The 23642-nt window shown below is 42.5% G+C and overlaps 2 protein-coding genes across 2 annotated transcripts in view; both read left to right on the top strand.

Moving 5' to 3' along the window:
• LOC113146209 (ELKS/Rab6-interacting/CAST family member 1-like) overlaps positions 1–7041 on the top strand; it is a 133502-nt gene extending 126461 nt beyond the window's left edge. Inside the window, exon 20 of the mRNA XM_026333551.1 lies at positions 5934–7041. The gene's annotated coding sequence lies outside the window, so the exon portion shown is untranslated. The remainder of the gene's footprint in view (positions 1–5933) is intronic.
• A 1896-nt stretch (positions 7042–8937) lies between these two features.
• wnt5a (wingless-type MMTV integration site family, member 5a) lies at positions 8938–21134 on the top strand. The gene is made up of 5 exons (XM_026333058.2): positions 8938–9889; positions 12686–12834; positions 14950–15197; positions 18379–18671; positions 19263–21134. Exons 2-5 carry the CDS (start codon positions 12698–12700, stop codon positions 19719–19721), a joined length of 1137 nt encoding a protein of 378 aa, XP_026188843.1. The 5' UTR covers positions 8938–9889; positions 12686–12697; the 3' UTR covers positions 19722–21134.
• The last annotated feature ends 2508 nt before the right edge of the window (positions 21135–23642 follow it).

The following is a 23642-nucleotide window of genomic DNA, read 5'->3' as shown; positions in this document are numbered from 1 at the left end:
TGTCGTTATGGGACACGAGCTCACCACATTATTCGTACTGTGAAGAATAGGTACAGTGAGGGGTTGTATACACAGCTATTCAGGCACTCACTGGCAGACTGACGTACATACATGCAGCTGGCCCACAGTAGAGCTCTCAACATCTCTTCCAATAACATAAACACTGCCACTCAGATTGTGCTCAGGCCAAGAGGAAAGGAGAAGGAATCCCGTGATAAGACAAAAAAAAAAACTTGAAGGAATAAATGAGTGAGATTAGTCAGAGAGGAACTTCTAAGTGCAAAGAGAGACAGATCAAGAGAGAAGGGTGGGAGGGGGCAGAGGAGGAGAGAGGAATTTGGGAGCAGAGAGATAGAATTCCATGCACCTTTTATTGTTGTTGCGCAAACCTGTATTTTGGACCTGCATGAACACTATGCACATTTATGAACATATTTTATATTCCGCCTTGGGGTTTTGAAGTGATAAATGAATATTTGAACATGTCCCACCAGTAACACATTTCCCTCCCTTTCTGATCTGTGTGCTTTGTGTATTTTTGTGTGTGAATTTTGACATTTACGCCTGTGCACTGCTTTTTTTCAAGCATGCATACATGTGTGTGTGTGTGTGTGTGTGTGTGTGTGTGTGAAAGGATGCGTGTCTGTGTGTGCAAAGTATGTCAAAACAAGTTTCGCATTAGAAGGAGCTATTGCAGATTCCACCCGTATCATTTGTACATTGGCACACCTTGGCTGGACTCAGGAAACGCACCACCATTCCACAGAGAGCCCTCCATCATTCCTCACAGGATTAGACACAAAAACAGCGAAAGGGAGAGGGAGACAGTTTCAGGGAGGGACTGCTCTTTCGCTTTTCGTAGCTGGCACTGTCTCTACCATAATTTACCTGAAATAATAGAAGTTTCAAAATTGCTACCAGCATATGCCTCTGTCTGTCTCCCTCTCCGTCTCTGTCAATTTCAAACCAGATGTCAGTTTGACGAGGCTCAAGAAGTCGATGCACGCTAGTGGAGCGGCGTTTGAACAAGAGAAAGCACATGTGAGGCATACACGGTGTCTGACTCACTTACAGATGCATGCTGCCTCTCCATGGGAGTTTAATGAGTTTGATACATGAGATAGACTTTTTTCATCAATAGTCAACTCCACCTAGTGGTGTTTGTGCTGAACAGATTTCTGGCTGCAGTCAAGGAATGAACTGTTATGAGGGAAACATTACACCAGCAATTGTTTATCTGCACTGAGTCACTTTATCCTGAGATTGCTGTGGAAGGGAGAATAAATACTAAAGTTTTGGATATGAATTCCTCAAAAGCTGCGCTGGTGTTGTTGCCTGTGAGATCGGCCTCGGTGCATTGGTGGCATAGTCTGCGTGCTGATAGAGAGCAGTTGTTGAGTTTGTTAGCAGATCACCAGCACCTCTTGGCTTGGCATCTGTGAGGCTTGCTCACACTTGCTTTCACCCAGCATGTGTTTGCTCAGATGAAGGAAATTATGTAATTAGCCTGTGAGAGATTGTTTTCTTTCACTCTTTACCCCCCTCTCTCTCCTGCTCTCCGCCTTTACCCCTCTGTCTTTCTTTTTCCCCCTATTCATTTTTTGCACTTGTGCTCTTTCTTTCTAGTCCCCTGGCAGCATGAGATGGTTTCAATTTAATCCGAGCCACTCCCTAGCTCACCTCCTTCATTAATTGCCAGGGACCATCAGTGGAAGAAAATTAGGCCTTGTCATACAGATCCACCCTAGCTGTTGAAGAGCAGCTTTGTTATACATCAAAGGGAGAGTTTGAAAGGTGCATGAGGGAGTGGAAATGGAAGCGCTGGGTGTGCAGGGGGTTATGTCAGGCTGGGTTTTGGTTGGGTCGGGTTGTGTGCTGGGAGATGGGTGCAGGGATACTCATGGGCAGTATCGGGGGGGGGGGGGGGGGGACCTGGCATTCTGCTCTCTAATTCCAGCCGGCCTGGAGGCCTGGAGCGCTAAGAAGGGCCTCACTGTTGCTCTCTGGATCAGCCAGGTATTGCTTACATAAAAAGCAAGTGAAAACAGCTGTAGGGATAATTAGCTTGATTCTCCATTACATGCCATGAGGGCCAATAACTAAAAAATGGAGTTTTGTTTGGGTTAGAGCTGCAGTCCCAACCAGGAGGAAGTTGTAAAAGTCAGGGAGAAAAAAAGAAAACGAGAGGGGAAAAGGAAAAATGTAGGGAAGAAAGAACGAGCTCTTGAAGTAATTGTTGCAGATGAGATGTTCTCTCTTCCTGGGACGGCCTGATGTAGACCATATTTTTAGGGTTTTAAAATGCTACAGTTTCAAAATGATTGGATGGGAATGTGCGCCAACCACATGCTTCGACCCATCTAATGTAATCTGAGTTTGTTGTTCATGACAATGTGTAAATTCAAATCAATGAATTGGAACTGGAAGCAAATTTGAACTGTTTTTTTTTATACCATTTGTTTCCTCACAATGGAGCAGCAGAGATGCTGCGTGATGTTTTAACCATTGCTGAGCATGTTGAGTCACAATCACAACCTCAGACTCTGCATTCAGTAAATCAGACGTATGATGAGAGCAGTGACTTTTGTCTTTGTTTTCATTGCAAGGAACTTTGTCAGAGCCGCTTCTCCTCCGACGTTTTTGAGGGTAGATATCATCCTCTGAAACATGATATTTTCTGTGGTCACGATCCAGGCCTGCGTTCACACACACACTATCTTAACAAAAAAGAAATGTGTATGACTATTTAGACAGCTCAGAAAGTCAGCCCAGTCGTTAGTTGTCACTTCTTCCTCCCCCTGTCTTTGCCCCTTCATACCACCGAATGGCTTGTTTTACATCTCTCCTCTTCATAGACTGAAGGGGGGGGGGGGCCTAATCTTTGTTCTGGTAATTGAATTTGGTGTGTTTCTCTTTTTTTCTGTAAGAGTGAAAGAACACCAACCACAGGGTAATTCCAAGGGAATGAGCAGCACTCTGACATAGGTGGTCCCAAAATACTGCAAGGATCCATTTAACAGGCAGTTTACAATAGTAGCACTTAAAGACAAGAAGGGCTTTGGCCCCTCACATCCAGACTCTCAGCCATGATTTCCAGTCCTCCAACTGAATGTACTTGGACCTGGCATGTATATAGTACAAAATACTAGTCAGTCCTAACAAAATGAACTGGTGCCAGGATGTAGAAGTGTTGCTGTTTTTTGCCACTTCAGCTCCATCTCTGTTTCTGCAGCAGGTGAACGCAAACTGTGATACAACAATGTGTTTCCTGTCTCCAGGATAAACCAGTATTGATATGAGAAAGTGTTCGCCTAGTGTGATCCTAACATCAATCACGCTGAGCGTGAAGGAGGATGAGAGTTATACAGAGAGTAGAGACAGGAATGGCTGATTACCCTGAGGTAGAGAGGGAAATTTTATTTTGCTAGTTGTAGAAATTTATTGCTATGTTGACAATTTTAGGGTTTTTTTTAACTTTCAGTACCAGCAAATGTCATTTTTTCCCCACTAAATCTACTCTATATAACGTGGCTGAGTATAATAGTAGAAGTGATGCACTTGGCTTGTTTGAGTGTCAATGTTTTACTTTTATCAGTAGCTGTTCCTGTGAACGTTCATGCAGACACACTGCTGCTCATGACAAATGTCTGTTTTGATAAATGGGATATTTATGTGTATTCACCACCATTTTCTTCTGAACATAGTTGCCTAAAGATTTACCTGCAAGTCGCACCTTATTTCCATACTGGAAATATTACAACTAGTAGTTTAATGTCTGTTTAATCGTCTGAAAGGAAGTAGCTGGTTTCATTTCAGTTCTTTTAAATCATATTGTTCTAAAACTCTGAGTCAGACGAAGGAGCAGAGAAATATAGAGATGACTTTAACTCAGGCTCAGTTACTGAGGTAACTTACTCTGCAGATCTAAACTTCTTGCTGGCTGTTTTTCTTTGTCTCCTCCTCATGCTGAGCCTGAAAGAGCTGCCTGTCAGGCTGTTTCATTTCCTCATTCATACAGTGAATGAGGAATGATATCAAAGCACATACCAGGATGCCTCAAACTAAATAAAACATAATAGCGTTGACGTATTGTCTCTTTTCTCCAACTCAGGCTTTTTCACTGCAGCTGCTGTGTTTTTTTAATATAGTTTCACACATGTTGTGTATTATTATCTCAAACACCACTGGATTAAAATGGAGACTCCTCTTTATTTAACCACTGTCATAGTTGATTGTAGTCAGAGTAGAGTGAACTAACTGATAAACTGCTCTCAACAAATAAAAATCCTTTTTCCATCTCAGTTAGTGAACCCAGAGTCCAGGGTTACCATCAGACTTAGTTCAACCTTTTTTCCAGATCAGCCTCCCTGAGTTTACATGTTTATTAAGAAAAAAATCAATAATGCAAAATTTGTCAGACGGGTAGAGATGTTTTTGTGTGTGTGTGTGTGTGTGTGTGTGTGTGTGTGTGTGTGTGTGTGTGTGTGTGTGTGTACTCCAATACACATGTAGCTAGCCTTTTTTCTGCCTTTAGAAGCTGATGATGCAGAAAATTGTAGACAATGACCCTGGGCTCACTAAATTATCCGGAGCCTGGTTCTGGCTGTCCTGGCTCATGTAATGTGCTTTTCTTTGTCACATGCTTCCAACGCAGGTATAGTCATGACCACAGATGCAGCTTTTAAACACAAGAACATAAAATTCTATATGATTTTAACGCTCTGTCACAACAAGCTGACATTTAAAATAATCATAGGCCGATAAGTGTACACACATTCATGACCACATAGCGACACACACTTCCTCATTAACAACAGGAGCAAAGGCGACACACGTGAGTTTGTGTAGTGAATGCATCTGTTGTGTAGAGGTAGTGTGGTGTTGACAGAGAAGAAAGGGGAGCAGTCTTCAAACACATCCACGGGCAGGTCGGGCTCTCCATTATGGCCTGCCGGGGGCCATATTTGTTGATTCTCTGGCCTCCAAATCATTAATTTAAGTGCAGACGACGGCAAAGAAACCTGAGATTGGCGTCCAACACACATACACATACTTACACACACAACCATGTACATGCACGGACACACATTTGGTCACACAAGCAGGCTTACATGTATAATACACACACACTCACAAGCTCTGTGTTGCATAACAAATGATGGCACTTTAATTGCTGTGCCTGTTTATTTACTCCTGGTTGTAATGGATGGTCGTCTGCCTGGCAGCCCATCAGAGAGTGAGCAGCCCTGCACAACTGGACACTTTCCTCATGATCTGACATTCCTCTGCATATACAACGCACAAACCTATGATGCTATTATTAAAAACTGGTTAACTGCTTTACAGGTTAAATGATTTCTAGTGCAACATATTCCCCAAGTCTACCTGTGCAGCACTAAAGTTCTTTCGCTGTGTCTTCGCTGAGTGACTGATGATAACGTTTTCAGTGATTGGTAGTTATTTTGGGGGCCTATTTGCTCAGCCAATGAGGCGCCCTCAGCTTGCCAGACATAGATCATTGTTTCTGTTTTTTTCACAACACAACCCTAAGGAAAGTGAGTCGTTGCTGACTGCTGTGCAGCCTGGATAACAGACACATTCCAATAGAGGGTTTTTTTTTCCTTTTTATTAATGAGCATTTGATGTTTGGACTGCTGCCAGCCGCATTTAGACCATTCATAGGGAGATGTGGAGACTCGCCAGAGTTAGAGGAAGAAAATGGTCAAGCTGCAAGGAAGAACAAAATACGCTGGACCTGAGTGTCTGAGTTCTCTGTGTCCATTACCAAGACGACCAAGGAAATTAAAAACAACTTAAGATCCTTGGCTAGATGATGCATCTTCATATTCCTGTGTGGGTTTGAACATTTGTTTTTCATTTGTTGTGGTTGACCTCTCATACTGATTCTTTTTTCTTAATGTTTCTTTCCACAGCTGCTTGTAGAGCCAGGTACCAAGAGGTTCAAGAGCTTCAACTGGGGACGCCGGCACCTCCCCAGCATTATGACCAGCAGACACACATATAAACAAATACGCACACTCCAGGACCTACCAATTTAATGTAATGTGGTCAAGCCCAGAATTCACTGGATCAGAAATTATCCTTTGTACAGCTGAATGTCACTGTCTCTGACAAATGCAGTGACCCGCTGAGGATCTGTGGGTCACTGTGGGTGAATGTGTCTCACCAGAGCATCAGTTGTCAGTGTATTGGCAAGAAGTCCACTGCCTTCGTTTCCCTATAGCTGTTTTCTGAAGGTTGCAAGCTGGATTCGTTTTGACAGTGCTACAGAGTTCTGGCTCCACATCAACTGACAATCAGTCCACCGCTGTCGACTACTAGTGTGGTTACGCAGAGCCAGTGGAACCACTGTAAACTCATGCCAACTCTAAACTGGTTTATTATGGCATGAATGTGTTTACTTCTGCAGCTAAATATCAGACTTTGTAAATGTCACAACATGGACCTCAGTCCACAGACAATCCACAGAGACCTTCTCAATGTACTGTGCCAAAGGAGACATCCCTGTCTGCTGAAACAAATTACTGAAATGGGATTGCATCTGAATCACTTGGCCTGCCCAATAAACCACCCTAATTACTCGTTTGTCTGACCATCTCCCATGTCCTGTGGAGAGATCAACAAGAAATGGTGAATTTGGGCTTGAGGATGGTCCACAAAAACACTTTGAGGATCAGCTTTTACCTTGTCTGAAAAACAGGACCTTAATTAACTGGGAAGGAAACACAGTTGACCTCAAATCAGCCAGATTAGCGTAAGAACAGTCTGTTTAAACATTTCTCCTTGTGTTCTTTTAGCCTGCTGTGCATTTGTTAATGAACCGATATCATGTTCTGTTTGCTTTTCTACATCCGAAACGGTTCTGAGTGCCACTTTTTTTTTTTCTGTTTTTGAAGTTGCAACAGCTGTGTGTGACTTATTATGCTGATGAGTGATTATTTTGTTGTCTGTTTTTTGATCCTGTGAATCTGAGAAGCTAATCTGTTCAGAGTAAGGTGGTTTGTATCTTAAAGCAGTATCACCGAGGGACAATAACAAACTATATTGTGTTCTGATTTAATAGTGTAACAGTGTTTCCACTGACCCATACCTAATATGTACAGTTTTTGCACAGTGTGTGTGTGTGTGTTTGTGTGTGTGTGTGTGTGGTTTCGTGCTGCTCTCATGATTGTGATGACTGTGAAAGTTTGAGGGTTACAGTATTCACCCTTGACTTGTTCCACAGTGTTCTGCAGTGGTCAGCTTGTCTCTGTTGTTTGAATAAAGTTGTTTTCTTTCCCAAGAACTGCAACATGTATTTTATCAGAAAGTTAATAATGTGAACATTGACATCGTCTGTGTTATTGGTAAATGTGAGTGCAACAATGGGTATTTTCACAAGATTAAAGTTTCACCACCGCTAATGGCAACTACTACAATGGGCTCTTGCACTACCCAAGAAAGAATTCTTCCCAGTTTTCATGGTCTACCAATTCGCTCTCTCTCATAAACTCAGCCAGATGTTGCCCAGTTTTCTTCCTAGGGGAACGTGGGGGGATTGACGAGGGAGCATGGGGGGGTTGAGGCATGGTGAGGCAGGAACGGGGATCAGAAATGTGGCTGCGCATGCTTTAAGTGCTCTTTGTCGCAGCCGGAGCCTCCCCAGCCTCCCCAGCATCCACCACTGTAACCTTAACTGGGAACAGAACTCGTGCAAAACTTTCTGGCACTTTACACTCGACTGTGTCACTGGTATTCACAGTCCAGCGAAGAGTTTCAATCCTGAAGGAGATATACACTTTATGAAAAATCTCACATCCATTCTAACAAAGCCATGGCTCTTACAAAAGCATCATGAGTCATCTTAAAACATTGTGGGGGACAGAACCAGATGTGCATTTTGTGTGATTGCTTTCTGCCTTTGGATTTTCTTTCCTTTCGACACACCATAGCTTTAGAATTAGCTTTATTACGTAATTCTGTTTTGTTTTTATATACACTGCAACAGAGCATTTTAAAAGTGTGCTTATATACAGTTCACGTAAATAAAAATCCAGCTTGGTGCTGTAAAAACCACAAAACTGAGCATGCTGGAAGCCAAATGACCCAAATCACATACTTCCAAGGAAGAGTTTTAAAGCAGACCTGTAAGACTGACTGCACTTGATTAAGACTGTAACCAACTAGCTCGGAGTAGTAAAAATGTTTTCTCCTCTCTTTGTCCACCTCCTATCACCTGAGGCAAAAGTCTTTGTGTACAGCCAGATATTCAGGTGACCGGCCCTCACATTAACTTGTAGCATCGTTTACTTATGTTTAGTTTGTTATTCCATCTCTATTTCCTCGGCTCAGATCAAACATATCGTGGCCTTGGCTGAGAAACCTACACTATTAAACACTTTGCCCTCTGACACTCACGGTGGGGTTCACTGAAAAATACCGAACTGTAAAGCGACGGATTCTTGCAGCAAGTTTTGAAATCATGCACCATAAAATAATAATTAATCTGCCATAATGGCCGTAATGCTCGCAGGCCTTCGTGTGATGGGAGCAGCCTGTGTAAGCACACGATATGGACCTGCTTGTCTTGATTTTGCTGAGTGGTAACTCGATCTGCTGCCAGTGAAAAACCTAACTCTGCCCTGGTATGGATAGGGTAATAGCCCCGGGTGCTTTATAAGTTTATTTTAGGTAATAGAGACGCTTGTTTTGTTACAGCCTGTTCCGCCCCTCTCTCTCTCTCTCTCTCTCTCTCTCTCTCTCTCTCCTCTCTAAAATTTTACCTACACTCAAATTCCTCGATTCTTCAAAGTTGCTGAATGGAAGTAGAAAAAATGGATTTGAGGAGAAACATGACGCGCATGCGCCATCTGAAGGTCTTGCGACGCGCATCCATGCGGCAGTGTGTTAGTTTGTGAGAGGAGGTGACTGAAGCAGGTGAGAGAGGGACGGAGAGAGGGAGGGATAGTCGGCGATACTTTGGTGCAGTTCGGCACACACGGTGTGTGAAGACGACAGACTCAGCGAAGTCGCTGTTCACACGCTGTGCTCTTTTTTGGCACCGTGCGCGCTCGCCAAGCCGCACAGTTTGGAGAAAGTTTTTCCTTTTTTTTTTTTTTTTCTGGAGCACACTGTCTGGAGCCCATTAATTGTTGAATTTGTATTTGTCAGGCGGATGACTTGTTTTTTGCACCTGAACACCGTCAACCCGAGCGGAGGAATTGTCAAAGTCGATTTTGCACAGAATGGAAAGTAAATTGACAAGTCGTTTGTGGCGAGGATCACGGTGTGGATCTTTCCGCAGGTAAAACGCGCTACGAGCTGAGCGTGTGAGCGGCTGGATTTAATGTTCATACAGACTTGAGTATTGAGTCTCTTTGATAGAGTTTAGCTGTGTCCTGGAACAGTTTTTCACTTGGACAGGGACTCTAGAATTAGGCCGCTTTCAAGTACAAGACATCCGACAAAGCACCTCAGACGTTTTCGCCAGTGGCACTTTTGGTTGCAGTCGGTGGTTTTACGTGTTGATAGTTACCGCAAAGTCACGCACTGATTCTCTAAAGAAACTGGTCGTTTCCTCGCTCCGTCTTTGGACATTTTAAATATCGTGCTGCTTCCTACCAGCCGTTTAAGCTGCCTGGCGCAGGGAGCGCATTCACTGATTGTTGGGCGTCCGTGTGCAACCAAAACACCAAACCTGAAGAACTCTCAGCTTTAGCACTCCACCTTCTTCACCCCAACGAAGCACTTTCCAAGAGATCCGGATAAAACGACGAGTTTGCCGTCGCTGCAGCTGAAAAGGAAATCTTAAATCTACCTGCACTGGGATTATTGCTTTGATATCGGCTGCAGAAAGTGGATTACAACTTCTAACTGGCTGTGCTCCCTGGTGAGTAGCCTACAGGTCTGGTCTCCTGCCTCACTGTGTTTCAGTGGGAGCTTTTCGGACTGATACTGGTTCTTGGATGTGGAGAAAAGTTCTTGACAGATGTGATGTTTGAAACATGCTCCCTCCCTGTGTTGACTGTCACAGTGTGTTCATGTCCTCATGGGTAAATAATGACTTCAACAAAAAATAACCATGAGTTAAGTTAGCATTCCTAAACATCATTTTTAAAATCTCTGCGCTTTTCTTCTCATCCGTTAACGGAACCCGTTTAAAGTCAGGCATTATCCTTTGTGCTGCTTCTCCTCATCAATTCCTTGTACCTGGCTCCCTCTCCTGGATTTTCTAAATTGCAGGCGGACATCTATCCGTTTGCTCTTAATGCGGATAATATGTCACTAGTAAATCACGGTGCCGCGCAGCTTGGGAAAGATGTGGTTTTATTATGACTGCTCTGCGAATTAAACGTTTTGTTTATTTCTGTAAATACACCCACACACCATAACCCCCAAAAACACTACGCAGAGGCGTCAAAGTGCAGGCCACACTGGAAATACAAAATGGCCCAGTCATGAATTTAAAGAGTCCCTTATTTTGAAACTTAAATCACCCTGATGCTTTTCCCAAAGATTGTTGCTAAAATTATTTCAGTAGCTAATTGTAATAGATAGTTGGGCCAAAGGTGCTAGCTAGAAAAAATCCTAAAGAAGAAAAATGTAGGTCAGAATTGGACTAAAATGTGATTAAATCATTTTCGTATTGTAAAAGAGCCGATGGGCCATTTTAGCTTTACAGTTAATCGGTTTAGTCCCCCCGCCCTTAAATGATCATTGCAACAGCAGCGGCCTTTGTCTCTTCTCTTCAAGCTGCAAGCTTCTTCTGTCTGATGCCACTTTTCTATAGGATTATCATGACAGTGACGACTGATGGTCGTCTTCACTCGGGTCAAATCGTTTCCAGGGGTCAAGGAGCGCGGGATTTGCGCAGCTTTCCATGTCCAGGAATGTATATTTAAGTTTAAAAAAAAAAAAGAAACACTCACGATAAATTCATGTGCAGTGTTCAAGCGCTTCACAATAAAACAATACTAAGAAATTAGTCATAACTGCTGTCATCGGCTCTTAAAAGGAGGCTTTGCTGTTCTCTGCTCTGATTGGATGAAACCTGGTTGTGAAATGGCAGATAATTGCACGCACCTGTGGCATCAATTAATTTAAATATGAATATGCTGCACTTGTAGTGTCTAGTTTTGAAAAACAAAATAGACAGCGTAATAATAATAATAATAAAAAAACATTTACTCACAAAACGTAATTATGCGTAAATCAGAATATATTTTTGGTTCCACTTCCTGGCGCTTCTTAAAAACCTCAATTAGTTGGTTTAAAGTCGGTGTAAAACCGCCGGCCTCTGTAGATTACTGGTTTAATTTATGTGGAGGGGATGCAAGGAACATAAGCTCATCAACTATTAGTAACGCAGTGTACAAACTGAAAGCACATGCTCGTCTGTGTGCGCGCTGGGTGAATGATGGTGAACTTGGCCGGGTCTTTAATGAGTATTAGGCAGGCACTGGGCTCCTCGACTCAACCCTGGAAAATAACGCAGCGTGACAAATTAGAGTTGTTCTCAGACCCAGAGTTCTCGCACGGCCCGATCACAGGGTTGGCACATCAGCTTAATTCGCCAATGTAGGGGCAATTATTTGAATTCATTTTCTGCCTACATGGCAGTCAGACTGTATCACCACGGCTGTATGCATATAATAGGTTTCCCCCACTTTTTAATTCCTTGTGTTTTTCGTTATGCAAGAGGCTGCACTGTTTTCTGTATGTAACCAGGCCACCAGACCAAAATCCGCTGATGTGTCTCCTCACAGATTCACATCCATTTCCTGGTCTACATATGAAAATTAAATTGAATATAATTACAGACCGACATAACCATTATTTAGCCCACCTAATTACTTTAATTCCTTAATAGCCACATGCTGCAAACAAATGTTTTCTTTTTTATATGCAGCCTTTTAAAAGTAAAGTCATATTATGTTTTCAATTCACTATAAAAACGAATTAAACGAATTTGTTCAACATTTTTTTTACTCTTTTCAAAAATTGGTTTCTTGCTGACATAAAAGGACAAAATTGAACTAGTCAGTGGGAGACGATGCAGTGTAGTGTCTTGTATTTTAAACCCTCTTGTTTTTGAATATCTTGTTTTTAAGTTAACTTGCCCCAGATATTTTCTTAGTTAAAATTAAGACTTAATTTTGACAGTAAATATGTATCTTAAAAATGTAGGCTATTTAAAATAGGATGCGCACACACACACACACACACACACACACACACACACTCTCTCTCTCTCGCTGTATTTGACTAGGCCTTTCTCAGTCAAATCTCTCCTCTTGTGTGTCTCTTTCTCTGAGTAAAGTGAGCTGTCAGGAATGTGTCTAGCTGGGGTTTCACGGTCCTCGTGTCTTCTCCGGCTGCACGTCTATCAGTCTTATGTGATTCACACTCAGACCTGCTGCCAAATGACTGCTCTGCTGTGCAAGCACTGATGGCCTCAGGGCACTCATCACAGACATACACACAAAACCATGGTCTGTTTTCACGATTCTGTGTAAAAGAGAGTTTAGATATGCAGGTTTGCAGCTGAAAGAATTTCTCCTACGTTTCCCTTCATATATTTTGATTTCACATTGGCCTATATCTGTCTTTTTCTGAAGTATGCTTAATAAAGTGTGTGAAACAAACACGGAGACTGACATGTATCTTTTTCTCTGTCTACTCTCAGATCGGCGGCAGTATGAACCTGGGCCTGGGCTGTGTGTGTCGGCCAGTTTTCTGGCCCTTTGGCAGCGTGTTGGACTCCAGACACTGTGTCTTTGCCCTTACGCTTCTCACACTCCTCATGCAGGTGGTGGTGGAGGCCAACTCATGGTGGTATGCATTCATCTTCTTTCCACATGTACAGTATGTGTTAATTTGCACACTGTGTTTGTGTGTGTGTGAGAGTGTGAGTGTGAGTGGAGATTTTCATTATTTAAACGTCATTTTCTTCTCTTCACACTTTTCGATGAATCACATTTGCAGATGGATTGACTGACAGTGTGTAAAAGAGGAAAAAGCCAAAACAGTTAATTCAATTTAAAATTTAATTTAAAAAATGTTACTGGTCTTATATTTTTTGTTTTAAATTAAATGTCAGACTTATATATGGCATGTTCACCAAAAAAGCTTCCGCAGCTGCAATTGCACCACACATGAAGTAACACAACATGCTGACTAGAGCACATTAGCTTTCAGGAAGCTCTTTTTCTCCCTCATTTTCTCTTCACATATTGCCAAACCAAAATTATGAATATTATAGAAAACATAGATATGCTGTGGTTAACAAGGCGGCGTCCAAATATGTGCAAACACTGTGTATGACGACTTGAATGTGTTTGTATGTGTGTATGTACACACACGTTCAGCTGCCATTGGAGAAAAAAAAAAAAAAGTCTATTTGAGCATATTGCTTACTGGTAACCATTAAAGCACAGCATAAAGCAAGTCACAACTCTTCACAGCCAGTGGCTGTTCCTTTGTTTTCATCTAATTGCACACTTGTTGAAAATTGCTTTTTTCCAACAAACAGTGAATCCTACGTAAGATTTTTATTTATACATGTCACAGCAAGTGGTGACATCATGTGGTGACGGCCCAGATGTATGGAAATAATAGTGTCAACGATTAATTTGATGAGGATTAATAGAGATAAACATGATTTAATGATCTCAGCTCAGTGAATGACTTACATTAATGTTCAAATAATGAGTTGGATTACGGACCCACTGAGGACTTGAAATTTACCACGGGCCCTTTGGAAAGCGGAACACACACACACACACACACACACACGCGCGCACGCGCGCACGCACACCTAGTGAGTGTGTGTTTGTGTCCTCTTGGAGAGGTCACACAGGTGTAAATGATTTGGAGTGTCGGAGCAGTGGGCCTGCTGACTGTGAGTGTGTGTGTGTGTAAGACAGGCCATCAGTCTACGTGTGTGTCTGAGCAGACTAGCTGTGTATGTTGATTTTTGTTTTCCTTCGCCTGTGTATATCTTGTGTGTGTGTGTGTGTGTGTGTGTATTCAGTCTGAGTTCCATCGCAGTTGAGTTTCCCCAGTCGATCAGGTTTCACTGGGGGCTAATTGTCTCTCTCTTGGGGCTCAGGATGGGCTGTTCTAATCGTCCTGTGGCCTGGAACCAGATGCTCATACTGGTGTTTCTCTCTCTGGTTCAACTGTATTTAGTCTCTTATGATCCAATTTATTTTTCTTTTCTTCAAAATTTATAGTTTCTCTCAAGCAGGCATTGTATGTGCATGGTCAACTGCAAATTAGCCTCTAAGACGGTGGTTTTCCAACCTGAAATTGGGACTTTGGACCACATCAAGATGAATTGGAAATGTTTTCAAGCTCAATAACAAGAAATATCACATTTCTGGAAGACAAAACTGTTTATATTTTCTGCTTGTTTTTTTGTTAACTGCTTGGGAGTTTTTCCTCCTAAAGTCACTGAAATCATGTTATCAATCCCAGAGAGGAGTAACACACTGGTTGCCACAGACGAGGCTTGGCTTTGCTGGACTATAAGACTATAACAACAAAAAAAAAGCGGCTGGCAGGCAGTGCTAAGAAAGTGAGAACAAGAATTATGTTTGTGTCAAACTTACTCTTTCCTTGATGGATTCTTAATTTTTCTCAATTTTTTTTAACTTTCCTCTTTCTTACTTCTTTTTCTTTCTGCTTCCTTTTACTCCACGCTCTTGGCCCTCAATGGCGCATAACTTTTCAGTCCAGTGTTATTTAAAGCAAAGAGAACACTTTTTCTCCATCTAGTAAAGAGCTCCAGCTCATTTCACTGATTAACCTAGCTCCATCCATGGGGAGGAGAAAACAGTCAAGTGAAATTGGCTGTTGATTGTGAATCTGACCTGAAAACCTGGATGCATTTGTTATAATGGCAATCGAGTGAAAACAACTGCTTTGTGTGTCCCACATAATGTCCAGGTCTCTTGCCATGAACCCATTACTGATCCCGGAGGCCTACATCATCGGTGCCCAGCCTCTGTGCAGCCAGCTGGTGGGCCTGTCTCAGGGCCAGAAGAAGCTGTGCCAGCTCTACCAGGACCACATGCAGTACATCGGTGAAGGTGCCAAGACCGGCATCAGAGAGTGCCAGTACCAGTTCAGACATCGGCGCTGGAACTGCAGTACAGTGGACAACTCCTCTGTTTTTGGACGGGTCATGCAAATAGGTGAGAAATAGGCGGATATGTTTAAAATTGCATTCATGTGAGCACGCAGGAGATCAATACACTCAGTCAAACCAAGCTGAACCTAATGTAGTCCAGTCCAACAATCCTGCAGCAAATCCTCTTTGTAATGTTCATTTTTTGTGTGTGGATTTTGGAGGCTGTATTTTTTTTTTGGTGCTACTGAACTGGACCTCATTATACAGAGAAGGAGGTCCAGTTTAACCTATTTAACCTAACCACATTGAGCTAAACAGGCTGGACAAAATAATGGAAACACCAGTCAGAAATACAATTTAACAGCACTGAAAGCCACACTTCAGAAGGACCATACAGTTGAATCAACACCTCCGTAAAACAAAAAGTGAGTATCAGCTTCATGAAGGAAGGGTTCACTGAAGCACTGTGGTGTTGGACTGCATTAGTTTTAGCTTGGTGTAACAACCTGCCGGCCGAATGCTTAGATACAAACAAGGATGTGTGTTCCCCAACATATATGCACACATTTACACTACATACTGTATTCACCAATGTTAGTTAGAACTTGTTTATTCTATGCCATGCCCTTCTTTATTCTTCCATATTCTGACTCACTGACACTCTTCTGTATGTGTTTTTGGAAGGCTATGTGTGAAATGTATGAGGCTGCTGATTCTCAGCAGCTGTGTGGAGGGAATAGTTGGTGGGTGAGGTTGCTGGATAAATCACATGTGGCTTTGGCCTGCTAAACCAGCTCCTGACATGGAGCAGGAGGGAGGCTGAGACTGCTTTTCCCCTGATGAATGAGAGACAGTCTAAGACACACACACATATGCAGTGGAGCTAGACTGTAGCTGCCATGTATCTGCATAGAAGTGCAGTGAGTATATACTTATAATATATCACTTCTGTCAGAAATCCCTATATGCCTGTGTGTGTGCACGTCCATGCACTGTGCGTAGATCTCCTTTTGAAAGTTCAAGAGCTTTGCAGTCTGGTTTTAAAGTGATCCCTACTCTGGTGTCACTGTTTAACATGGTTTGTTTAGGTTTCTTTGGATGTTTGACTTTATCCTGGAGGCTAATGTAAAGGTGGTTTACCATTTATTGATCGTAACTTTCCAGTTGAATTAGACTGAATCTATACAACGTCAGTGTTGTGATCATAACAGAATTACTGCAGCCTTGGCAGAATCAGACTAGATAGTCGGCAGACATTATGTTTGTGGTGCTCACATTAGGCAGTTCTTTCCAGTCCCCTTTCAGCAGCACGTACAGAAATTTTATTCATTTTATACATTTTATTCATGTTGATACTTTTAAAGGATCTGGCTCATCTAAAAATAAATAAATCAGAAAGCAAATGATTTTTCATCTGGTCACATTGCACATGGAAAGTTCAGCTTATGCAGATTTTGAACTATCCATCTCCATCATCATTTCTCCTCCCGCCTGATTGCAATGAATGGAGAAAACGGTGAATCGAACTTCTGTTATGTCCACAGTTTAAAAATAACATTTAATAATTTCAGCAGCAACTTGTCTTTTCTGAAGTAATGTTTCTCTTACTCTGGATAGTTAACAGAGCATGCTGTCATCAGCTGCTGGAAGATTTTTTTTTTTTTGTTAGAAAGTAGCTCCCACAGAAAACTGATCACACCGAGGTCTGTGGAAGATCCTGAGTAACCAGGACATTGTTTCTAAAAAGAGACTGTCTGTGCATATTCAAAATGTCATGTTTTGTGTAACAAACTTTTAATTTGATTTTACTGTACTTGGGCGGTGGCAAATGTCTGAAAATCTTGGCACATAAAACTGGAACTATCTGCAGGTTTTTGTTTTGTTTTTTTATGAACCAACCATTGCTGTTCGTGCATACATGTGTGGGTCTGTGTTTTTACACTGACCTTGGCGATTCTGCCTGTCTGTAGTTGCTGCTGCCGAACCCCCCTCCACATTAGTCTTTATCAGCAGCCATTCTCCCATTCCTCTTCTCCCTCCTACTTCCTTCCCAACATTGCTCCCATCTCAGGCCAGTCTGGTCCAAGTAAGCATATCCTCCCCTTACTGTGCGCTTGTCGATCTGAAACCTTGTCTTTCTGCTCGTCTTCTGGCTTAGGACACTGATGATGATTTAAAGCTGAGCTCCAGGGGGTGCTCATGTGGTTGGGTTCAAACCCTCTCCCCTGCTTTGCTTGGTTAGCTCCATGATGCAGGGGCAAAGAGGCAGCAGGACGGGGGGGGGGTGACAGGTCCACAGGTTCAATATCTCCAGGCAGGATTAAAAGTCGTAATCAACAAATAAATCCCTTTCCTCTCTGATCAGACAGGCTTTTCAAGTGGGTTTTATTTATTCAGCTTATTTTTCCCATTAATCTTTTTCTGCCTTTTGTGATATCAAATGCAGGCATGTGCCTCCTTTTCCATTTTACTCTTTTCTTTTTTTGCTTATTCTGAACTTATCACTACAGTCATCTTTTCTTTCTCCTTCCTCATCTGTCTTTCCATCTGCTCTTGCCATTACAGCTCGCTCTTTAAGGATTTGGCCCAGCAGGTATATGAGCTGTACATTTTTATTTTGTAGCAGCCCCCGTTTTCAGTGTCACTGTGCAGCTCTCTAAGTGTGGTTGCTCCACTCATTCTGGTCTTCTCTTCTAGCCTGTGGCTTTGTACGGTGGTAATGATGGATAGTCTGTTAGGTGACAGCAGAAACTACTTGTACTTTTGTTTTTTAAGTCATATTGTCTCTCTGGTGGAAATTTTGAGGGAGTTAATGAGCAATGGCTCCACAATCTCTGTTATGACAGAAAGTCATTGTCATTTTCAATTTGGGTGAAATGGCAGTTGCTGCTACGAAGGATCTCTGTCACTGGAGGGCACTGTCTTCTCTCTGGCTGAATCCCAATAACAGCAAACCCAGTTCCACTGTTCAACATGTTGGTGATGAGGAGCCTGCAGCACTTGGCTCAAGTGCTCTGTAATCTGAAGTGTATAGTGATTGCTGTCATATGACATCACATCTCACAACTGAACAAATTTTTAAAGCAAACTGACATTAAAACTAAAAAATCCACACGTGTAACCTGCTCAAATGGAAGCAGTAGATGAAGAGGCCAAATGATACAATTATATTTATACATTTCTCATTTACTCTGGTTCTTATCCTGTCAAATGTGACATGACATTCCTGTTTTGTGCGTCTGCAGGCAGTCGAGAAACGGCGTTCACTTATGCCATCAGCGCAGCAGGAGTGGTGAACGCCGTGAGTCGCGCCTGCAGAGAGGGGGAGCTCTCAAGCTGCGGGTGCAGTCGTGCAGCTCGCCCCAAAGATCTGCCTCGAGACTGGCTGTGGGGCGGCTGCGGAGACAACCTCAACTATGGCTACAGGTTCTCCAAGGAGTTTGTAGATGCACGCGAGAGAGAGAAGAGCTATCCCAAAGGCTCGTATGAGAGCTCACGAGTGTTGATGAATATTCACAATAATGAGGCAGGAAGAAGGGTAAGAGACCAGGGCTTACACGCATGAACACACACAGAAAACGATCTTTACACGCCACTAGATAAGAGGCAAAGAGGTATAAACTGCAGACCATGTGAGACCAACCAGTGATAGAAAGAGCAAGAGGAGTTTGGAAGTGAGACAATCCAGGTCAATCAGATAGGCCTCCGCTGATCATCTGTGTAACAGCTCTGTCTGCTTTCCTCTCCTGAGGCTTTGATCTGTGGGTTGATGGAGTCACTGGAGGCAGCTCTGGGGTTTCTTTCCTTTCCAAACATCTTGAAACAACCTCAAAAGAAATGGAATGCCAGATATCTATTGCCAGGCTGTTCTCTTTCAAGTTGGACAAATGAGTGGACAACATTTTATTTCAGTACACCATTAGACACATGGACAGGATCATTTGGTCCCTAATAGCAAAGTAATGACTTATGAGATCATGAGCAACAAATATTTATGCAGACAGAACAAATTAAAGATATGAAGCATGTGGCACTTAGACATGTTGTTTCTCTATAATTTGTCACATAAGAATAAAAACTTTATCTGTTTAACTCAAACGATTTTTGTCCCTTTCTTCCCCACCCTCAGACGGTTTCAGATCTTGCCCATGTGTCATGTAAATGCCACGGGGTGTCGGGCTCTTGCAGCCTGAAGACCTGCTGGTTGCAACTGGCTGATTTCCGCAAGGTGGGCGATGCACTCAAGGAAAAGTATGACAGTGCTGCTGCAATGAAGCTCAACACGCGCGGAAAGCTGGTGCAGATGCACAGCAAGTTCAACGCTCCCACAAGCCATGACCTGGTGTACATAGAGTCAAGTCCAGACTACTGCTTGAAGAACCAAAGCACGGGCTCCCTGGGCACAGTGGGGCGCCTTTGCAACAAGACCTCAGAGGGCATGGATGGGTGTGAGCTGATGTGCTGCGGCCGCGGTTACGACCAGTACAAGGCCCAGATAGTGGAGCGCTGCCACTGCAAGTTCCACTGGTGCTGCTATGTCAAGTGCAAACGCTGCACCAAAATTGTAGACCAGTTCGTCTGCAAGTGAGAAGAGGAGTGTTGCCTGTTTGTGTGTTTGCTCGCAGACGATGGGTATACATCTTTGTGTATTCATGAGCGGAGGAACAAAGGAGCTGAACACAGTGAGAGAATGGAAGAAAGAAACTATATAAATTATATTTATAGAGTTAAACAATTATGCCATTGCAAAAAGACTGACTTTTTTTTTTTTCAAAAAAAAAAAATCTTATGTCTTCAGAAACTGAGAGTATCGTGAAATATTTATTTTCAGATTGTTATGTTTTATTTTGGCCAAGTCATCACCAGCTGATTTTTAACCCCTTCAAGTGCCTAAAAATGGCTGGAAATCTTCCCACACCCTTTTTTTCTTATATCACTTGCCTTGTCTAATGGGTCACACTGATTGTGAAATTGGACTATGCTTCCCATTTCCCAAGAAGAGTATAATTTGTGGCATAGTTGTCTAAGAGGTCCTTGTTTATTGTTTGAGAATGTCTGTGTCAAGAGGAGAATACCTGTGTGCTGTATTGTACGGATGTGTTTTTGTGGTCCCAGTCCCAAACCAGCCTTCACGTCCTTACTAAAGTCTATTTGTCCACTCTTATCACATGCAAACTAAGGAACACTGTTGGTCTGTAAGTCCTTGGAGAACAGTGGGTACAACAGGAGGGCTGATTTGGGAATTGGGCCATTTATTAAGCTGCCCTAGAAGCCTTAGAGTTCCCCAGGTGCTGCAACAAGCTCTCTTTCCATTATGCACTTTGATACAGAGTCTTAAACCTGTCTGTATGTGTCTGTTCGGCTGTTTTTTACTACAGTGCATCAGCAAATATATCAATATTATAGCGTACATTTTCCGTATAATTCAGATTATCCATTTAACATTATTTTACAATACATGGTTTGACTATATATGGGCAATGTTGTGGTTACAGTGGTGAAATATCCATGCTCTGTGTATATAGTATGTATATCCAACCAATGAGTAAACTGTATTTATTTTCTTTAGCCAGATCCTCCTCTAAATTTCAAATGGAAAAGCATCTCCATCACAGATTCATGTTTAGTCAGACATCCCCAAACTCTGAAGTCACTTTCCTCAAGGTTTTGCTCTCACTGATGTGGCTCTTCACTTTTTTTGTAAAGGGAAATGCACCTTATTGTTCCAAAACACAAATGCCTTCTTCTCACTTATGTTCATCTTCACTGTTACACACATGTATATCACAGATGTTCCAGATTTTATCTTCGCCACTGACTCCCAGTACCACTCAGTTAACTGCTCACTATCCCTGTGATGATTCTCCATAGACGATCTATTTCTACCAATCCAACTGTATATTTATAAGCTTCTCCTTGAATTTGAGGTAAACTTAATGTGTTATAGCTGATATTTTGTTACTTTTTACAAATTGGCTCAATGCTCTACTTTGTTTCAATAAATATCAAGTGTAAAACCAACAGAGAAGTATTCACTCATAATATTTGTTCAAGTTTTGTCTGTGCCTTTGACTACCGTTTAAATCTCCTGAAAAACACTTCCCCTCCCTAAATAAGTTTATCTTCTTGAAATGTCTTTACCCCATTAGAGATTTGATTGCTGATTCCATAGAATAATACCTAACCCTTACATTTTCTTTTAAAGCTAAGAGTATTTCAGGAGGTTTCTGAAGCACTTACATTCCTTCATTCAGTCTTCTCACCCATGGGCAGATTCAGTAACAGACACTCAAACCCACACTGGATTACAGCTGTTTTAGGTGTGGAGTGTGTTTGCTTGAGAGCTTTGGAAGATGGTCTGGAGATTGAGTGTCTCTCCGGGGGATTGTAAAGGTTGTATTATAAACACTCCTCAAGAATAGAAAGAAGGAGGGGAGGTTCAATGTGGGAGACCAGGGTCTGTCTGGTAAATGGCTGGATCTTGAGAGACAGCAGGAGCTCAAGAGGAGATGCAGAAAACAGGAGAGAAGATTGGGTAATGAGAAAAGGGGGATTACTTGAGGTCCGGACGAGAGTGGAGTAATAAGTAGAAGGGCTGTGAGAAGAGAGGCCAGAGGAAGAGGAGCAGAGAGAGAGGGGGGGGGGGCTTTAGGGAAAGATGAGCTGAAGGACTGTCGCAACAGTGTAAATGCTGCTGCCTAGAATTTACACTGGTAAAATGAAACTGACTTTAGGAGCACACTGCATATGTGACCCTGTCATTTGTGCATGTTTGCATTGAGATCTACTTGCACAGAATGTGTTACATCGTGACAATGGTGTTATGTAGGCCAATAAGCAAACGCAGGAGAGAAAGATCCAGGGTGAGACTCAAAGAGGTTTAAGGCAAACAAAGGGTTACACATATCTGAGCCACCTGTCAACAGCAAGATTTATAACGATATGAAATCACCTGTCAACTCTGAGTTTCTTATGTACATATAGGTCAGAAATTACAAGGCTCCATGGATATCTGAATCAGTGACTGACTTGATACCAGCAGACTCCCCCAGGAGCAGCATAAACAGAAACCCAGGTGTGCTCCAGGCTGATACACCAGGCAGATGAAACCTGAAACCCACAGGTGCACAGGTATGACTTACCTGACTCAATGAAATGCTCCTTCAGAGGAATAAGCAAAGCATACTTCCAAATGTTCAAACAAAATTCCTGGACATCTTATCTTGGCAGAGCTTCCTACATCTGCCCATTTCTCTGCTCCCACCCACTTCTTGACAGATAAAGTGCTCAGCTCTGACTGTATTTTAAGATGGCGTAAACCTTGGCATCTCTTCATCTCCTAAAAAAGAAGAAAAAACGTTTACAGAAATGCTTTTTTTTTTTGTTTCAAAAGGAACGTAAGTTGAAACATGCAAATAACTCAAACATTTATTGGGCACGTGAAATGCTTGGTTGCATCTGTGAGCATGTTTTTGTGTTAATGCAAAGATGATAATGATGTTGATGATGCAGAGAACAGGCTGGGTTAACACACACACACACACACACACAGCTTATTGACTGCCTTAACTCAGTTCTTCTCCCACTAAATTAAAATTCCTCAGAGATTCTTCAGGACGATTACATGACAAGTTGTGTTTTTCTTAAACAAAGCAGCTGGTTGATAGAAGGCAAACTCCCTCTTCTGAAGCCAGATCTGCTGACCACAGATTCATATTCTGTTGATTCTGTTCCTGCGGTGAAAACGGTTGAAGTAATGCGTCACTGTAGCTGCACTATACCGGGCTACACATGTTGATGTAATACATTTACGCCACATTTTACCATCTGTAAAACAAAACCTCAGCTTCACCTTCAGTCCGTGCTGTTTTTGTAAATTATGCTACGTTACGCCTGGAAAAAGAGCATATAGGAACAGTCTCCCTCCTTATTCTTACCCCCTCATTAAACCATGTGTCTACCTTGACCACTGTAAAACTGTCATTGCAGAAAACACCTACAATTTCACAAAAAGACTTTCTCCTTATTGATCAGTGTTGCCCAGCTATGTGCTCTAAAGCCTCAAGAAGCAGAATACATGAGCTGTCAGTGGAGCAGCGCTGGCAAAGCTCATCCCTCATGTTCCTTTTCCCAACTCTTGCTGTAAAACTCTTACAAAACTACACGCTGGCCAAAATAAGAGCGCTCCTCAGGGCTGCATTTAGAGCTATTTGGGACTGTGGTTATGTGTTTCAGAGAAAGAGGGCAGGACGCCGCACTGTGACGATGCAAACAGTCTGGACTCGATCTGAGAGACGGGTCGGTGCCACGGAGTTAACGGCCCGCCATCCCCAACCCAGCCCCCCACCTCAATTCTCTCACTGCCAATTCGGTCCCAGTGTCCCCCCCCAGAAACCACTTACACCACAAGTTGTTTCACTGGGGCACAACTCTGGCTCAAAATAGAAAGGTTTTACATGGAGGTCACAGTTTCTAAATGTACATGACTGAGGCTTTTGTGTGTGTTTGC

This window comes from Mastacembelus armatus, chromosome 7 (genome assembly GCF_900324485.2).
Source record: "Mastacembelus armatus chromosome 7, fMasArm1.2, whole genome shotgun sequence".
NCBI lineage: Eukaryota > Metazoa > Chordata > Actinopteri > Synbranchiformes > Mastacembelidae > Mastacembelus > Mastacembelus armatus.
The sequence above is the reverse complement of the archived record's forward strand: the minus strand, read 5'-3'. Positions and strand labels throughout refer to the sequence as shown.